This window comes from Pteronotus mesoamericanus, unplaced genomic scaffold, assembly GCF_021234165.1.
Source record: "Pteronotus mesoamericanus isolate MK-2021 breed Mesoamerican mustached bat unplaced genomic scaffold, CSHL_Meso_final contig_557, whole genome shotgun sequence".
In the NCBI taxonomy this organism is placed as follows: Eukaryota; Metazoa; Chordata; class Mammalia; order Chiroptera; family Mormoopidae; genus Pteronotus; species Pteronotus mesoamericanus.
The window spans coordinates 2,369,790-2,387,489 of record NW_026555200.1 but is presented as its reverse complement, the minus strand read 5'-3'; the positions used below and the strand labels follow the sequence as shown (position 1 = coordinate 2,387,489).

At 53.7% G+C, this 17,700-nt stretch overlaps 1 protein-coding gene across 1 annotated transcript in view; it reads left to right on the top strand.

The window, feature by feature from the left end:
* Positions 1-17,700, top strand: part of KAZN (kazrin, periplakin interacting protein) — a 389,882-nt gene that overhangs the window by 365,073 nt on the left and 7,109 nt on the right. The window contains exons 9-10 of the mRNA XM_054579709.1: positions 11,313-11,518; positions 12,062-12,180. Of these exons, the coding sequence (XP_054435684.1) occupies positions 11,313-11,518; positions 12,062-12,180 (325 nt within the window). The remainder of the gene's footprint in view (positions 1-11,312; positions 11,519-12,061; positions 12,181-17,700) is intronic.

The following is a 17,700-nucleotide window of genomic DNA, read 5'->3' as shown; positions in this document are numbered from 1 at the left end:
CCCAGGTGCAGGCAGAGGAATGCATCTGCCGTCCTGCCAGGACATCTTGCCCCACCTGCCCTGTCTCCCCATCAGCTCTGAGCTGCCTGCCTGCCTCCTTGGGACAGGCCAGCAATGTAGGAGTCACATCCAAGTGGGCTCAAGGCCTGCCCAGAGCCAGCATCCTTCCTTGTTAGGAAGCCGATGTCTGCCGGGGTGGCATGGAATCTGCGGTGCTGGTCCAAGGAGGGAGAATGCCACCTCTGACAGCTGTCACGGCAGGGACCAGAGCTGGTGACAGGGGAGGCGGCTCTCCGTAAGCCAGAGGGACTCTGGGGGCCGTCTACAAGCTGACTACAGCTCAGGTGCACGAGCCAGTCCCGGGTTCCCTCGGTCCCTTCATGAGTGTGCAAGAAACAAACGCATTGTAGTGGCAGCCAGAACCCAGCAGAGCGGATACAGGGAGGGGTGTCGAGGAACAAGCCAGGCTTTGGAGCTGGGTCTTTAGGTTTGAACACTTACTTGTGTGACCCTAAGCCAGTCACTTAGTCCCTCTGAGCTTCGGTTCCCCCCCACTGTAAAATGGAGGTAAAACTGCCGGTCTCCTGGGGCCGTTGGAGAGGTGCATGGGGATGGAGAAGCTCTAGCCTCAGTGCCGCTGGAGGACGGCCGAGAGGAAGTGGGGGCCAGCGAGAGAAACAGGCCCGGCGGCCTGGCTGTGCCCTGCGCTGTCCTGAGCTCCCCATTCCCGCTGGTAAAGTGGGCCTCCAGGCCCCTCGTGCCCACCCCCCAGGGGAGGATGCAGGGGGCTCAGCCCAGGCAGCGTCAGCAGCAGGGCTGCATGGCGTCCTGGCGGGCGCGGGAATGACGTAGGCTCAACGCTGGTTTAGACCTGCCTCCATGGCCCCACCGCCAAGAGTGCTGTGGGCGAGGATGGCAAGGACCCTCCTCTGCCAGCTCTGTCATGAGCCAGCACTGTGCTGGGCACCTACACACCCCGGCCCCGCTAGGTCTCACGCCCAGAGGCCTCAGGCGAGCCGGGGAAGGGGGCGTGTGGAGCTGCCGGACCAAGGGGCCGCACGCACCCTGCCTAAAGGAAGCAGCCCCTGTGGGCCCCGGCGTTTCCAGAGCCCCTGATTGCTCAAGAGAAGCCAAAAATGTTGTGTAATCCACCCCAATTCTTTCAGATGAGCAGGTAATTTTTTTAAACGTAGTATCCTTCAGGGGAGAAAATTCCATGCCTCCATTGGTCTCTGGGCCACCAGCTCCGCCACCTCCAGTCTGGGTTCTGTCTGCAGGCACATCCCACCGCGCCCCCCAGGTCGTTTTCCTGACCGGAGTCCCGTGGCCCCGCCTGGCTGCACACAGGTGCACCGCAATTTGGCACATGTCTTCCTTCACCAGAAGCCCCCTGCCCGTCCCTGCTGGACAGCGGGCAGCAGGGTGACCACACTCTTTTCTGAACCCAGAGCAATGCCCCCAGGGCTTGGGCTGTTTGGGGAGTAGCGGCGGGGCTGCCCTCAGGAGCCTGGAGTCGGCACCGGAATCCTGAGCCCGTTCAGAGGCCTCTGTGGCCAGGGCGGTGGCACGACTCGGGGCAGCCCACCTGCGGCCTGAGCCCAGCCAAGGGACTCGGCCATTCCTCCTGGAATTGACCAGGCTCTGTGGGATTCAGAGATTGAGAAGGTGGGAAGGAGGGAGTGCTTCACCCTCAGTAAAGGTGTGATGGGGCTGACAAAAGGGTGACTCATACTTTCCCAGAAGTCCCAGGAGGATACACGGTCATCGATGTGGAGACAGCCACAACCCGGAGGCCCAGGCATAGGGAGAGGGTGTCAGGCTGAGGACTGAGGACCAAGACTGGCTTCACAGGGGTTGGGGCATGGGGAGTGATGAAAGCTGAGAGTGGAGAGGATGGCGTGCCTAGCTACACTTACTGAGCGCTCACTGTGGCAGGCATGTGTAGGCACTTCACATACACTCACTAAGTCATTCGACAAACACTGACTGATGCCTTCCTATGGGCCAGGCTGAGGGCCAAGGGCTGCGGGTGCCAATGTAAATGGTGAGATGACATAAATTATCCTAACACAGTCCTCACCAAATCACATGAGGTATGTACCATTGTCTCAACCGTACAGATGAGGAAACTGAGGCTCAGAGAGGTGAGATGAATCACCAAGGAGACTTCATAAGTGATGAGACAAGGCTAAGCATTGGCGTCCAACAGGCTGTTATTGCACTGCACCCCTTTCCAGGCAGGTTCAAGTGAAGCTGATAAAATCATGAGCCATTAGGATAAGGCTTCGGTCCCTCGTTTCCAGAATTCTAGTCCTTGAGGGAGGCAGACTAGGGGTAGCTTGAAAGGAGAGAGGGAGCTTACTTGACAAAATGGGCGGAAGCTTCCTAGGCTCTTTGGCCCCATGTTGAGGCTCCGGCTAAACGTATTCACAGCATGAGAGGGGTATCGGTGGCAGAGCAGATGGTGGCAGTCAGCTCTGGCTGCAGACTCCGCCAGGTACCGGGCACCGTGCTTCGGGGTGCAAAAGCCAAGGCTAGTACCTTGACATTTCCTAGGGGGATCCAAGTTGTAAGAATGCCCCACCACGAGCCTCACTGAAGCTCTCTTCATTTTGAAGGAAATGGCATGAATACTGCTCATAAACATCCCACCCCATGCGAGATGTTTCTCAGGGACAGTTGGGAGGCATTTCGAGGGAGGGAGATTGGACAGTTTGCGTTAATGGTTGAGGATGATTCCATAGAAGGCCTCGCCTCCAGATGCCTCACCCTGAGCCAGAGGTCCCCACATCCCAGGGAGCAAAGGGACAGGGTCTTGCGGCCACCACAGTGTCCATCGTCCCCGTGGAAGCAGGCTGAGCTGAGCCAGGAGGTGCCTGAGATGTCCCACGGGGGAGCAGGGAGGGTTGGAAAGAAAGAGGGGAGACTGGAAACCCAGTGAGGAACCCGAGTTCAGCTGGGGCCCCCAGCTCTGCCTCCCAGGCCCACAGGGGCAGGCTTGCACGCGGAGAAGAACTGGTCTCCCGCCCTCAGCCTCTGCTTAAAGATCCCCTGTAGCTTCTCACGGAATTCACCTCTCAGGCCTGCCCACTGGTAGAGAAGTTGGCCAGGAGACCAAGCTGGGAGGCAACTAGTTGTGGGAATGCACAGGGAGACGTCCGTTGTAGGTTAGACTCTAAGAGGGACTTCCTTCCCAAATGTGGCACTCTAGCCCTAGAACAGGTTAGCAAGGAGGAGAAAGGAACGTGTGGAGGGCTGGTTTGAAAGCGTACAGTGGTTGTCATTGGATAGCAGTGTTTGCCTTCCCTGAGTCTTTCTCAGCATCTTGCCCCAAGTCTGTGAAACTGGAAATACTTGCCAAGCATCTACCTGGGAGATGCGTGCAGAGCCGGTGGAGCCCTGCCAAGCCAGGAAGTCAGTTCCCTGACCACTTGGAAAATCTCCAGCATGTTGGGAGGAGGGGCTGGCAGGAAAAGGTGCCCGGAGGAGGATGTCCTCTGAGGCTGGGGGACAGGCAGACACAGTGAGTATAAGCTTAGGCCCTTGCCAGGCAGCAGCACCAAAACTGGGCATAAGGAAAGATTGCAATCTTCTTTTTTAAGCGTAAAGTAATTATCATCGGTAAAACAGGGCTCTGTTGGACTTTTCTATGTATTTAATGGTTTAGAGTATTTTAAGGGACCTGTGGGGGTGGCAGCGCCATCGGCTTGTCAGCTCAGGACCTCCGACAGGCTGCGTGGCCCGGGGGGCCTGGCGTTGTGTGTTGGTGGCGGCCCACCCGGAGGCCCGCTATCGCCCAGCAGCTTCACGGCCAATGACTCAGTGCCGTTTAAACCTGTGCTGCCTGACCCCGCTGGCCTGCCCTCCAAGGCTGGCCTTTGGCACCAATGTCATAGGACTTGTGACTGAGAGCTCCAGCGAAGCATCTCTCTCGTCCAGCACAGAGGCCTTTATCAGGCCATAAAATGTCACTTTTTCACGTGATAATGAAGTGCTTTAAAAAATATATGAATTCAGCTTTTGGCTTGAAAAGTGCTGACAGGGACTCGCTGCCACCGCCCAAGGGCAGGGAGTTCTGACCACAGTTGGCTGCCTGAGCAGGGCTGGTCTGAGAACAGAGGGGCAGGCGGAAGAGTGGGGGCGCTCACCGGCCGCTAGTGGCTGGAGTAGTTGCTCGCCAGTGCACGGGGCAGCCCCTGTGGCAAAGGATGATCTGGCCCAAGTGTCATCGAACAGTGCCAAGGTCTAGAGGCCCTGACACAGAGAAGAGGGAACGGTGCAATCAAAGGAACTTTGAGCAGCAGGATGTGACCAAAAGGAGGCGGGGTTAAGAATAGCCTGAAGACAGGTGGAGGCCTGCTCCTTCCCTCGCACCTCCCTCTCTATCTGCCTCCTTTTAACCCAAACACAGGGAGCTCTTCCTGTTCAGGCAGCCGAGGGCTGCAGCCAGCTCGGCCAGGCTCACCCACTGACTTCCCTGTCTGTGTCCGGTGGCCTCATGTCAGTAACTGACATCAGCCATGGTGGGTGAATTTACACCACAGAGATGGGCAGACAAATGCTACACACCAAAGCAGCATTTCAAAATGAGACATTTGCCAGCACAGCCCTGGTTTAGGACTTACTAGGTACCTGAGATACCTAGGGAACAAAAACAGGCCCATCTCCTGTCCTCCGGGAGCTTGTAGTTTAGTGGGAGGCATGGATACTCATCAAACCATCACGCAACCCTTAACTAATCTCAGTCATGAGACGCGCAGCACAGGAACGTACCCGGATTAATGTGTGAGCCTATGAGTGTGGGCAAGGGTGTGCATGTGTCACCGGGGGAGCGGCCAGCCTACACTGGATAACCAAAGATGGGTCCCCTGAAAGAGGCAACATTTAAACAGAGCCCTGAAGCTTTTGTAGGCGTTTACCAAGCAGAGAAGCCAGCAGCGGGCCACCTTTCAGGCAGAGGGGGAAGCAGACAGAGCACATGGAGATGGGGGATGGGGAGGCAAGGTTGCTGGGGAAGCGCAAGAGGCCCAGGGTGCCCAAGGCGCAGAGGGAAGGGGGAGAGGCTGAGGAGAAGCTGGCAGAGTCAGCTGGTCTCACGGAGCCTCCGCACGTCAGGGGCTGGGATCTCATGCAGGGAGCACGTGAAGGATGTTGAATGGAAGAGGTGCCCCGGGCAGATTCAAATTGTAAAAACCAACAAATAGAATTGTCCATCCCTTTCCCAGAACCTGGGCTTTTACTGCCACTAATGGCCTTAAGCATCACCATGAACTAGGACTGGCTAATAAAGAGAGGGCTAGGCTTGACCGCTGACCTAAGGGCTCCCTTGGTGGCAGGGCAGATGGAGAGACCCACGTGCGGGCAATGCCAGCAGAGTAGGGAGAGTGCCGGGCGGACAGCGCACATCGCAGGCGGGGTGTCCCCGGGGCCGGTGTGGAGGGGGGCAGGCTCTGAAGGGCCTCCCCCAATGAAACCACTGAATCTGGAGTAAGACATACTTTTTCACGCATCGCTGGCTTCACCAAAAGCTAGGGAAATCCCCGAGGTATGCTCATCCAGAAACAAAAGGCTCTGAACTAACGTCAGAACAGGAGCGGTGGGGGATGGCCAAATGCAGAAATGGGGGTCTGTCCTGGAGACGGAGGCTGACATCAGGGCCGCTGACGGGGGGTAGGCGGGGGGCGGGGGGCAGAACCCTGGGGTGCGGCAGAGCGAAGGAACGGAACCTGCCACGCGCGCGCTCTCCTGGACCCTAGAGGCCCATAAAACCAAATGGGAGCTCAACACGCAGGAGAGTCAGCAGGAACAAACAGCCCATTTAGGCCCTACAAGGCCGTTCAGAGCCAGTAATTGTCAATACCACACACAAAACAATATGAATGCAATATTTAAAGAAATTTAAGATGAAATCACAGACATGAGCAAACAAGAGACTATCTAAAAAGACCAGGTAGTCTTGAAAAAAGAACAAAATGGACCTTTTAAAAACAAAAGCAGAAATGTATAGTTGGTAGCATTTAAAAAAAAAAAATCAAAAGATGGGTTAAACAGCAGACTGAAAAGCTAAAGAGAGATTTTTAAAAATGGGAATAGGTATAAGGAAATTACCCCAAATGCAATGCCAAAAGAGAAAATGATAAAGGAGAAATTAGAGCTTTCTGGTGGGCTACAATAGCCATGAGCCACATATGTCGATGTAAAGTTATACTTGAATGAATTAAAATTAAATATTAAATTAAATTTAATAATGTAAAACCCAGTTCCTCAGTTGCACCAGCCACACTCGAAGTGCCCGTAGCCGCATGTGGCTGGCAGCTGTCATGTGGCACCGTGTAGATTCTACAACATGGCCCCATCGCCGAAAGTTCCGTTGGACAGCGTTAAGTTACAAGATAAGGAAGATAGAAAGTCTAGTCCCAGAAGGAAGCAAAGAGAGAATGGAAAAGAAGTCATATTTTAAGAGATAATTGTTGTGAAAATTCCACAAATGAACCCACAGATAGAGGAAGCACAATTGGTTTTGAGCGTCTGTGTCCGGGTATCCGGGGCAGGCTCCGAGAACTTTCATTTCTAACAACCTTCCAGGCACCGCGGTGCTGCAGGCTCAGGGACCACACTTCCAGAACTCCTGAACCAAAAACAGAGAAGTAGGGTGCTTAACCTCCAAACCACCTGAGAGGCGCGCAAATGAAATGAGTGAATAGACAAACAAAAAAATCTTCCATCCACGCCAACTCTGTCCAGTAAAAATAGAATTCAGGCTACATGTGTAATTTTTAGGTTGTCTAGTAGCCGTATTAAATAAAAAGAGACAGGTGAAATGAATTTTTATAATATATTTTATTTAATCCAATATACTCCAAATATTGTTATTTTAATGTGATCAACTTTAATGAGGTAGTTTACATTATTTGTACAAAGTCTTCAGAATCCAGTGTGTGTTTTATATCATCGGCACTTCTGAACGTGGACTAGCCACATTACCAGGGCTCAGTAGCATCGCGCGGCTTGTAGCCACTGTTCTGGACAGAACCGATGTTGACTGGAAGTGGTAGGAGCCGCAGAGGCCAGAGGCCCCACCCAGTCACCAGGCGCCCACTGTACGCCCAACACTGGGCAGAGCGTTTTGTGCACTTCATACACCATCTCACTGTGTCCTCACATAGACCTGTGTGATTAGACAGATACGGGAAGCAAGGCTGAGAAAACGTAAAACACTTTCCCAAACCCGGGTCTCTCCTGTTCCCGTGCTAACACAGCTGTTTCTGTGCTCCCAGTCCGGGGAAACCTCAGTAACTGACTACTAACACCCGCGGGCGCCCGCGGGCCTGTGCTGGGGGTGGCCGGGACAATGCAGAGTCTCTCCGTCCGAAGTCACCACCAGTGTTCAGAAGGATCTACAGCGACTGCCTGGTGGCGGCCCCTCCCGAGGCTCTGCCGGGCCCCAGGTGGTCCCTCTAAGCGCTCAGCCCTCACTGAGCTGCCTGGCTCTAAACATGAGTGATTCCCCCTCTGAGGGCTGAGACGGGGGAAATAAAAGCCAGGCCGGATGGAGTCCCGGACATTAAATCTGGCGTCCTAACACCGGCATTTGGAAATTGCCTTTAATTCGAAGACTCCCTGCCCTCAGTCCATCTGCAGCTTCTGCTCCTCGGAGCTCAGTCTCCAGGGCTGAGCCGAGGGGGGAGCTGCTGAAGAGCTGTCTTTTCTCAGAAACCAAAATGTGCGGTTTGCTCACGTGAGCTCAGCATGGCCTCCAGCGTCCCTGGAGCCCGGAGCCCATAAATAACATGAATGGCACAGCCAGCTGCCCGCGCAGAACCACCCGCACACACTCTCAAAGACACGTCCCACGCAGGAGAACACACTCACGGAAGTCTGTTCTGGTTTTTCGTTTTTGGTTTTTGTTTGGTCTGTCCCCTGATCTGCAATTCCCTCTCCACCTCCCACCCACTCTCTCCTCCTTCCTGTTTATCTTTGTGTATCTGTTGTCCTGTGGCATGATTTCTCCCCTGAAGGCTAGCTCTGTAACTCTCTCTTCCCTCCTCTCTAGGAAGTTCTCTCCTTCTCACGCTTCTTCTCCTCCTCTCTCTCCCTCTGCCTCTCCCTCTCTCTGACTCCGGTTGCCCATCTGCTCCCATCTTGCCCCTTCCCACGCCCCCTCATCTCCTTGACTTGGGGAGACAGAGCCAACCCTTGCAAACACACCCCCCCACCGCCCACCTTGGCACAGAACACCCAAATCCACGCCTCCCCTCACAGACGCGCACCCCCCCGCCTGGACCACGATGGAGTCCAGCGGGGAGGTGAGTCCCTGCCTACACGAGGAGCGGGCCTGCGTCCCCCCCAGCACCCGAGTCGAGCTCCAGCCGCGTCTCATCCAGTGATGCAGTGGGACTCAGGCAGCTGCAGCTGCATCCCAGGTGTAGCCACAGAGTCTCCCCAGCCTCGGGGAGGGGCCCTTTGTTACCGATGACAGCACCCGTGACAGAGTGCCTACGGCCACTTCACACTCTGAGTTTAAAATAGTCATATTAATCTAGGAGGTATATTATTATGCCCGTTCTATAGATGGGAAACATGAGGCTTCGCACAGTTAAAAAGTTTGCCGAAAGCCCAGGCCTGTCCAACTCCAAAGCCTGGTCCCTTCCCGCAGCCCTGGTCCAAATGGACTGCAGGGACCGTGTCTTGGAATTTGGTGTAACCAGATTCTGCTACATATCATCTGTCATCATGCAACAGAGAGAGGACTCAGTTACAGGAGCGGGACAGAGGCTCCCAGCTCTCTCAAGCCCAGGGAGAACCCCTCTTTGGGTGCCAGTGGTCAACACCTGCAGGACTCGATCAGAAAGACTTCTGTGCAAGCGAAGCCCATCCTTGGGAGCCTGGCGCCAGCAGGAGGGGACACCTAGGCTGGGTTTCTGTGCCCCTAGGGACAACTCTCTCGCCAGGAAGATCCTGGCACCCTCAGGCAGATGCAGAGGAAACTGCAGTTTCTACATTCCCAGGCACCATGGCAACACGTTTTCTCAGACCCGTGACCCGCTCAGACCTGTTAGCTTCCCTTTCTCTGGCCCTTCCGCCCACCTGAGAAGAGAAATGTAATAATGTTGCAGTGACCTCCCAACCCCTACCCTCCTGGCAGAGACGAGACTCATCTGTCATCCACTGTCGCTCAGGGACGCAGGTGGCAGGGAACAGCATCATGCCAGCATTACAGAGGTGGAAACTGAGGCCTTTCCAGAGTTAGGATTCTCTGCCCAGCGCCTTGCTGGACGTAAGTGGCATCTTCAGGCCAGGTTGCTGAGGGGTCTGCAGGGCTTTGGCTGGGCAGCTGGAGGCCCCGGGCATTGGAGAGAAAGGTTTGCGGGGAGCTGGGATGAGAGAAGAACGTGTAGCCACCGAGCTGAGGCCGTCTTTTCCAGGGCCATTCAAGGAGTTTACTAAGTAGGAGGTAAAGAAACTAGGGGAAGGGCTTTATAATTTGAAAAAGCAAGATTTCCAGGCTGTGGGTTTGTTGTTGTGGGGTTTTTTTAATTTCAAAAGTAATATAGTCCATGCAGAAAACTTGGGAAACAGAAAAGTGTACAGACACAAATACTCTTGAGCACTCACACATGCGCACACTCATGTACAATCGATCCTTTCCAGAAATAAGACTTTAACATTTACCCATCTAGTATTATATATATATATGAAGAGATTTATGTACACATTCATATATGTATATACATGGCTATAATGATACATGTTATATCATACACAATGTTTACAATATGGTTGACCTTACATGGTACCTGCTGTCTTGTGCTGTGCTTTTTCACTTGGCAATAGATTGTGACCACTTTCCCGTGTCAAAAATAGTCTCCTGTGCCCTGGCCGGGTGGCTCGGTTGGTTGAAGTGCTGTCCCGTACACCAAAACGCTGTGGGTTTGACCCCCGGTTAGCACACCTACCTGCGTTGCGGGTACGGTCCCTGGTTGGGGTGCGTTTGGGAGGCAACCGATCGATGTTTCTCTCTCACATCGATGTTTCTCTCTTGCTCCCTCTCTCTAAAATCAATAAACATCCTTGAGTGAAGTTTACATTTTTAAAAAAATTCTCCTGTGGCAGTTTTCTTAAGTGCATTTATTCCAGTATATGAACGAACCATCATTCATTGACGAGCTCCCATCAATAACCATTTGTGCTGCTTCCTATTGTTTAATTTTTCCAATTTTTAGTATAAATTTATACATGTTTATTATGGAACTTTGAGAGTACACAAAGGCAAGAGGAAAATAACCATTCTTCCTGGATCCCAAACTCCATCATTGTTAACATCTGTGTGTACTTCCTACCCATTGTTTCAAGGATGTGCCCCATTTGACAGATAAGGATTTTTTTTTTTTATATCCTTATGATTTGCAATACACAATATTGGTAGGGACTTTCAAACCAGGCTTGTTTGTTAATACTTGTCGTTTACTCATGCTATTGAGTTCACCTGTTGGGTTTTCATTTAATCCTGCTGTATTTAGACAAGAGATTCTTTTCCCCTCTTGGCTGACTCTACGCCAACCTGAACGTGGCATGTTTATCAGGTGTCGCTGCAGCCGACCACCAAAGAACAGGCTGCAATGTGCTTGTGAGTAGAACTTTGGTCTGTGAGGACCTCTCAGGAAATGCGCTCCAGTGCATTAAGGAATAGAGTTGGGCTCCATTGTCCTATGAAAACAAAGCACCCAGCTGCCCAGAGGTGATTCCTGCTGCATTGTTTGCAATAGTGAGAAATGGGGAAGGACCCTGGTCCATCAACCGAGGCAGGTGAAATAAAAGGCAGAGCACCCGTTCCACGAGTCCCGTGCAGTCAGAAGATGGTACAGGCCCCTCCTGAGAGCGGAGGGTGCTGCAGGTTGTATATAAGGACAGCATCTGACAAAACAGGCTGCGCGGTGCGTGGGTCTGCACGTGTGTTGCTCGGGCCTTTGTGTGCCTCGCAGTCTACTTAGCTGACTCCTGGCAGCTGCGGTCTCTGAGTGAGTGGGATTTGGAGTGATTGTCCCTTCCTGTTTTACTTTTATTCTTTTCTGGATTAAGTTTTTAAAGTTCTTTTCTTTGTCGGGGGTATAGGTTCCTTTGGTAATGGGGGAGGGCTGGCAAAACAAAACAAAAGTCATTTTGATTTTTAAAAGAAGAAATGCCTGGAAAGAAGACATCCCTGCTCTCCTCCCGCACCTGGATTACGGACTCAGGGGGTGGGGCCTGTCCGACCCCACCCTCTGCGCCGCCCCAGATCCCCCCAGCTCGCCCCCTTCGCTTGTGTGTTGCAGACTCGGACAGCCAGTGCAGCCCCACGAGGCAGAGCCTCAGCCTGTCGGAGGGTGAGGAGCAGGTGGACCGGCTGCAGCAGGTGGAGCTGGTCCGGACCACCCCCATGTCCCACTGGAAGGCCGGCACCGTGCAGGCCTGGCTGGAGGTGGTCATGGCCATGCCCATGTACGTGAAGGCCTGTGCGGAGAACGTGAAGAGTGGGAAGGTAGGGCCCCCCGCCCCGCCGGACCCCCTTGGGAATGTGCCCCCAGCCCTCCCATGAGCTTCACCAACCCTGAGCTGGTCTGCCCCGCCTCTACCACACCCCCGACTCCCAGCCTCAGGGTTAGAAGGAGACGTGACCCAGGAGCTGCGGGACCTGGGCTCGGGTACCAGTGTTCCCAGTAAATCGTCGGGTCTCCCTAACAAGGCGCAGAGCCCTTCAGAGCTTCAGCCTCCTCCTCTTTAACGTGAGACTCGCCCTCCTTTACCTGGCTGAAGGGGGGCAGGACTCAACTGGAGGGCTCTTTCGGTCTGGACAGTGATCTGCCCACCTCCTGGAGCCCTGGCTCAAGCCGGGCAGCAGGAATGCCCTAGGTTCTCTGTCCTGACCCTCTGGAAAGGGGACTGGGAGACGAGGTGCGGGGGCAGTCCCAGCCAGCAGACCCCGCTGGGGCTCAGCCCCGGCCAACAGTGGCCCTGGGTGGCCTTGGGTGCCCACGCCAAGCCTCCCTTCGGGGCACTCAGTCCCTACCTTGCTGGGGAGCAGGTGCTGCTGAGCCTGAGTGACGAAGACCTGGAGCTGGGCCTGGGCGTGTGCAGCTCCCTGCACCGGCGGAAGCTGCGGCTGGCCATCGAGGACTACCGCGACGCCGAGGCCGGCCGGAGGTGAGCCAACGCCCTGGGCTCCCCAGGAGAGGGCCAGAGGTGCCCCCAAGGCCCCAAGGCCTGCAATCACACAGGCGGGGTGAGGGGGTGCTGTAGGCTGGGCCAGGTGGGGCCAAAACGGTCCCAAACACCGCTGGGCAGGAGGCTCATGCACACCCCAGTCCTTCCCATGGAAAGATGGAAAATGGGGAAAGAGTGAGGCCCCCGATGTCCTGTGATCCTCCCAGTGCGGGAGTCGGGGAGACCCCACGCACCCCCAGTCTCTGAGGTCTCGGAGGGTGGGCCAGGCCAAGTGGATCTGGGAATTCGGCCACCCACCGTGTCTGCTCTGCGTGCTTCCAGTTCAAACCCCAACACCTACGATTCCAGGGGGAGGAAGGCAGCATAGGCAGGGAGAAGCAGGATGGGACAGAGGAAGGACCGGGCCCAGCAGGGGGCTCCCTTGGGGAAGCACAGGAGGGAATGGCCGGAGGTCCTTCCCATCCCCCCACCCCCACCGTGCCCTCCCCGGCTCACCACCCCTTCCCCTCCCCGTCCCTGTCCCTGGCCCTCCCCAGCTACCTCTGCCAGCCTCTCTCCTGAGCTTTGGTGAGGAGGACTCATTGGGGGAGCTTGTTCACCAAGCAGCCCCAGGGAAAAAAGAAGGACCCCATGCACACACACTCAGGTGTGAGCAGAGGGAAAGGAGGAACAGGCTGGTGGATCTGACACTTTTGTTGTGCATAATTATCTCCTCCACTGGTTTCCCCGTCATTTTTGTGCAGTTAATTAATCAAACCTGGTGGTGTGTGCTCTTATTTGCAGAAGCAGCTTTGTGGATTAGAAAAACAGGGGGCTGGGGCTCGGGCTGGGGAACTGGGCTGGTTTGGAAGCAGGACAACCAAATCCGTGTCTCCGGGAGAGGGCCCCGGATGTCACTCCAAGGGGGGCAGGAAATGACGACATCGGATCGGAAACTCAGGTAGCAGCAGAAAGCCAGCAAAGCCAGAAGGTGCAGGCCCTGTTAGAAAGTCAGGACCCTGCCGTCCTCCAGGGCTGGGGGTGAGGGAACGGAGGAACGGCACCCCGCTGAGATTTCCCTCCTGAGGGCCCCCTACCCCCCACCTCCACACCTCTCGCTCACCACCCCTCCGAGCCAGGGCCTTCCTCAGAATCCCCAGAAGTGCTCACCATCCTCCCCCCTCCAAACCGGAACCCCCTCCCGCCCCCTGGTCCCGCTCCCATTGCAGCCAGTAAGTGCTGACTGTGTTCACTGAGCAGTGAGGGGCTGCCTGCTCCACCTCTCAAAGATGCGGGGTCTCGGCATCCCCCCAGACATGGCTGACCCAAGCACCAGGAGCCAAGATCCTACGGGGTGGGTTCAAATCAGCAGCCACATGTGAACAGATTGTGAAACATTCCAAGAGCTGTAAGCAGGACTGTTTCCAAGGATCGTGGGCCCAGCGCTGGATACCACAGGGTTCCTGGGGGCGGAGGGGCCTTCAAGTGAGGGTCCCGTTCATTCCCTGCAGAAGCCTGGCCTGTCTCTAACTTGCTGTGTGACTTTGCTCTCTCTGGGACTCTTTCTCCCCCTGTGAAGTGAAGAGGGGAACATCAGGACAGTGGCTCTTTAACTTTGGGGGATCATGGCCCTCTTTGAAAACCTAATGAAAACTTTTGACACTTTCACCAGAAGAAATATACAAAACTTCACAAATGTGCACCCTGGGATCCCCTGACCCACCTGGAGAACTCTAGGGTAAGAGCCCCAGGCTGTATGCAGGACACTTGCTGTGTGACTTTGGGCATGAGATTGCCCTCTCTGGGCCTGGTTCCCCTTATTTCTAAAATACCGACAACCAAATTCACCGGCACTTGCCAAAGAAGCTCCCATCACTTCATGGGGACAATTTTATTTAACCATCACAACACCAGTGTAGGAGAGACGTTCTCACCCCCATTTTAAAGATGGAGAAAGTGAGGCCCAGAGAAATCCCGGGCACAAAGTCACACTACAAAATATCTAACTTTGAAGCCAATTCCCTTTCCTGTCTCCCACGTCCCCTTCGTGTGAAAACAACAGCACCAGCTCCCTTTACTATTTATAGGACACAGTGCGTCCCAGATCCTGTGCTGAGTCTTCCCTTCTCGTATCTCTCAGTCCTCACAACTCTGGGAGGTTAACGTGATCAACCCTATTTTACAGAAGAGGCAACTGAGGCACAGAGGTGCAAGGTCTTGGAGCCAGCACGGTCTCGTGTTGAACAATGACCCAGAGGGCATCTAAATCTGTGCCCAAACTTGGATGTCAGGGCCTAATCTAGCCCCAGTTCGGAAGGGTGGGGCAGTGTCAAGTTTTATAAAATACCTTAAATTATTTTTAAGGTCATGCTGTTCTATTCAACTTGGGTGCTTACAATAGCTCAGACCCACAGCTGAGGAAGTGTTGCCAAGCAGAGGCCCCATGGGGATGACTTTAATGAAAAGAGAATGTCTTGAAGAGCAGGAGTTCATTAATTGTTGGCATGTGGATGGATATTGCTGGTTATAAACGGGCCTCTCCCGAGTAGGTGCGGAAGTGCCCCTCCACCCCGCCCCACAGCCGTTTGCCCAGCTGAGGTGCCGAGCAAACCCTTCCTTCACCCAGGAGAGGCGGTGGCTCTGGTCCTCCAGCAGCCACAGTCCTGGCACAGAGGCATCTGGTTCAAAGGTCCCTGAGCTCCGACTCCTGCCTGGGTCAGGGCCTGGCAAGGGTCCCTCTGAAGTGACAAGGCGGGAGCCAGCCCTGAAGAGGCTGGGAGGGAGGTCTGCCTGCATCCCCCGGAGCCAACGCCCCACTCACGCTGCCTTCCAGGCATGGGAAGCTGTCGAGCAATCACTGTGGGTCAGGTGGGATCCCTGGGTGTTTGTCGATATGCCATCCCCCATCCTACCCTCCAGATGAGCAGCAATAAACCAGGGTGACAAGTATAGGGATGGGACTCCCAGGAGGCTCTGGGCACAGACAGGGTCCTCACCCAGCTGCACGGGGCGTGAAGGCTTCGGAGAGAGCGGCAGCCTCCCAGCCCAGTCCTGTAGGGGCTCAGCGGGTAAAGAGGGTGCCGCGGGCCAACCAGGCCTGCAGACAGGACACAAGGAGGCCCCGGCCACTGGGGCAGACCCAGCGGTGGTTCTGGGCGACTGAGGGGCGGGAAGCCGGGAGCCCAGCCCCCTTCTGCAGCCCACCCCTCCCTCTGCAGTCACTCTTTCCATGAAGTGTCTGCTCGGCGCGGGGCACCAGGCTGGCTGGCTAGCAGAGAGCAACCCCTGCGCTTGGATCAATTAATTTTCAAGTTCCACATGTGCCTCTCGCTCAGCAGGAAACAGAGGCAGAGGCTCAAGCTGGGGGGCGTCTTCAGACAGCACAGGTTCTGCAGGGCAGGCATGGAGCCCTGCAAGGAGCTGAGGAGTGAGCCTGGCAGGGCTGGAAGGCAAGGGTGCGGGAGAGGCGGTGGGGGCAGAGGGGGCCAAGGGGGCCCACTGCCCGAGCAGCCCCGGTCAGGCCCCTCCAAGGACTCCCGATTTATTCCTGCAAAGGAAGATCACGGTAGAGTTTTCTTGTTTTATTTTACAGTCAAACCTCGGTCCTTGAACACCCCCCAACCTTGAACAATTCGGTTCTCAACCAAGTTCATGGAAAAAAAATTACTTGGTGGTCGAACAACACCACTGTCACGCTGATACCTGGGGGAAAATGATTCTGTTTTCTCCAATGGCCTTCCAGAACAAATTAAGTTTGAGAACCAAGGTTCCACTGTATTTAGATCTACCCTTTGTCCTTTTTTCTTCTTTTACTGCCTTACTTTTTATTAGTTCGATGCTGTTCCCACTTCCGGCTTATGAACTGTACTTCTTTGTTTCATTTTCTGTTGTTGTTCTAGGGGTTACAATATGCACTCTGAGTATACCAGGGTCTCCTTCAAATAATACAACTTTGCCTATAGTATTGAATGATTTCTTCTGCCTTTGTGCTATTCTTTTCATATATATAAATAATAGGCTTCATTATATGCTGTCCTCAAGATTAATTCATGTTGTCGCATGTTGTAGAATATCCTTTTTCTTAAAAGGTTGAGTAATATTCCATTGCATGTTGTCACATGTTGCTTATCCATCCATCGGCTGATGGACACTAGGGTGCCCTCCACCTCGTGGCTGTTGTGAGTAATGCTGCTATGAACATGGTGGACAAACACCTCCTCAAGACCCTGCTTTCGATTCTTTTGGGTGAATAGCTGGAAGTGGGGTTCTGGATTGGATGGGAATGCTATTTTGCTTTTTTGAGGAAACACTGCATTATTGTCGACAGCAACCACACCATTTTACCTCCCCACCAACAGTGCACAAGGGTTCTGATTTCTCTACATCCCACTTGTTGTTTTGGGGGGGCGGTTTTGGGAGTAGCCATACTAACAGGTATGAGGTGGCATTTTGTTGTGGTTTTGATTTGCATTTCCCTAATGATGAGTGACATTGAGCATCTTATCATGTGCTTCTTGGGTATCCCTATATCTTCTTTAGAGAAATGCCTATTAAAGTCATTTGCCCATTTCTGAATTGCTTTATCTTTTTGTTGTTGAGTTTTAGGAGTTTTCCTTTTGATCCTTTTGTGTAGTCCAAACTTCCACGTGTTTATTATTTTTTTTCCTCTTAAAGAAACTCATTTAACCTTTCTTGGAGTTCATTTTGCTGAAGATGAATTCTTTCCATTTTGCCAGTTTAAAAAAGAAGCCCTTTTTTCCACGCTCATTTTTGTATGACTTATTTTTTAAGAAGTTTTAGGTTCAGAGCAAAACTGGTGGAAAGGTAGGGAGATTTTCCATGTACCCCAGCTCCTCCACATGCATAGCCTTCCCGATAATCCCGTCCCCCACTAGAGGGGACATTCGTTACAACTGAACCTATATTGACCCATGGCCATCATCAACCAAGTCCGCAGTTGACAGAGGGTTCGCTCCTGGTGGTGTACGTTCTATGGGCTTGGACAAACATGACAATGTACATCCACCATTGGAGTATCATCCAGTGTAGTTTCACCGCCTTAAAACTCCTCTGTACTCCACCTGTTCATCCCTCCCTCTCTCCTAACCCCTGGCAACTACTCATCTTTTTATCATCTCCATAGTTTTACTTTTTCCAAAATGCCTTGTATTTGGAATCATACAGTATGTAGTCTTCTCAGATTGGCTTTTCTCACTTAGTCATATGCAGTTAAGGTTCCTCCACAAGAGCATTTTAAGCAGGGAAGTTACAAGAGCTAATTGATGTATTTTTAATTCATGTGAATGATGACTTTTGTCCTTTTGGCAGCCGTAGGGAATGTGCATCAGAAAGGGCAAGGGGGTGGGCACAGCCAGGAGGCCGGGGCAGAAATCCATGCCAGAGGTGGTCGGGGCTTGAACCCAGAAAAGGAGAGAAAGGGTGACCTTACAGGTGGAGAGGGCAGGAGAAGGAAGAGGCGGGGAAAGTGAGGACAGGGAGCTGGATGGCCGTAGTGGGTGG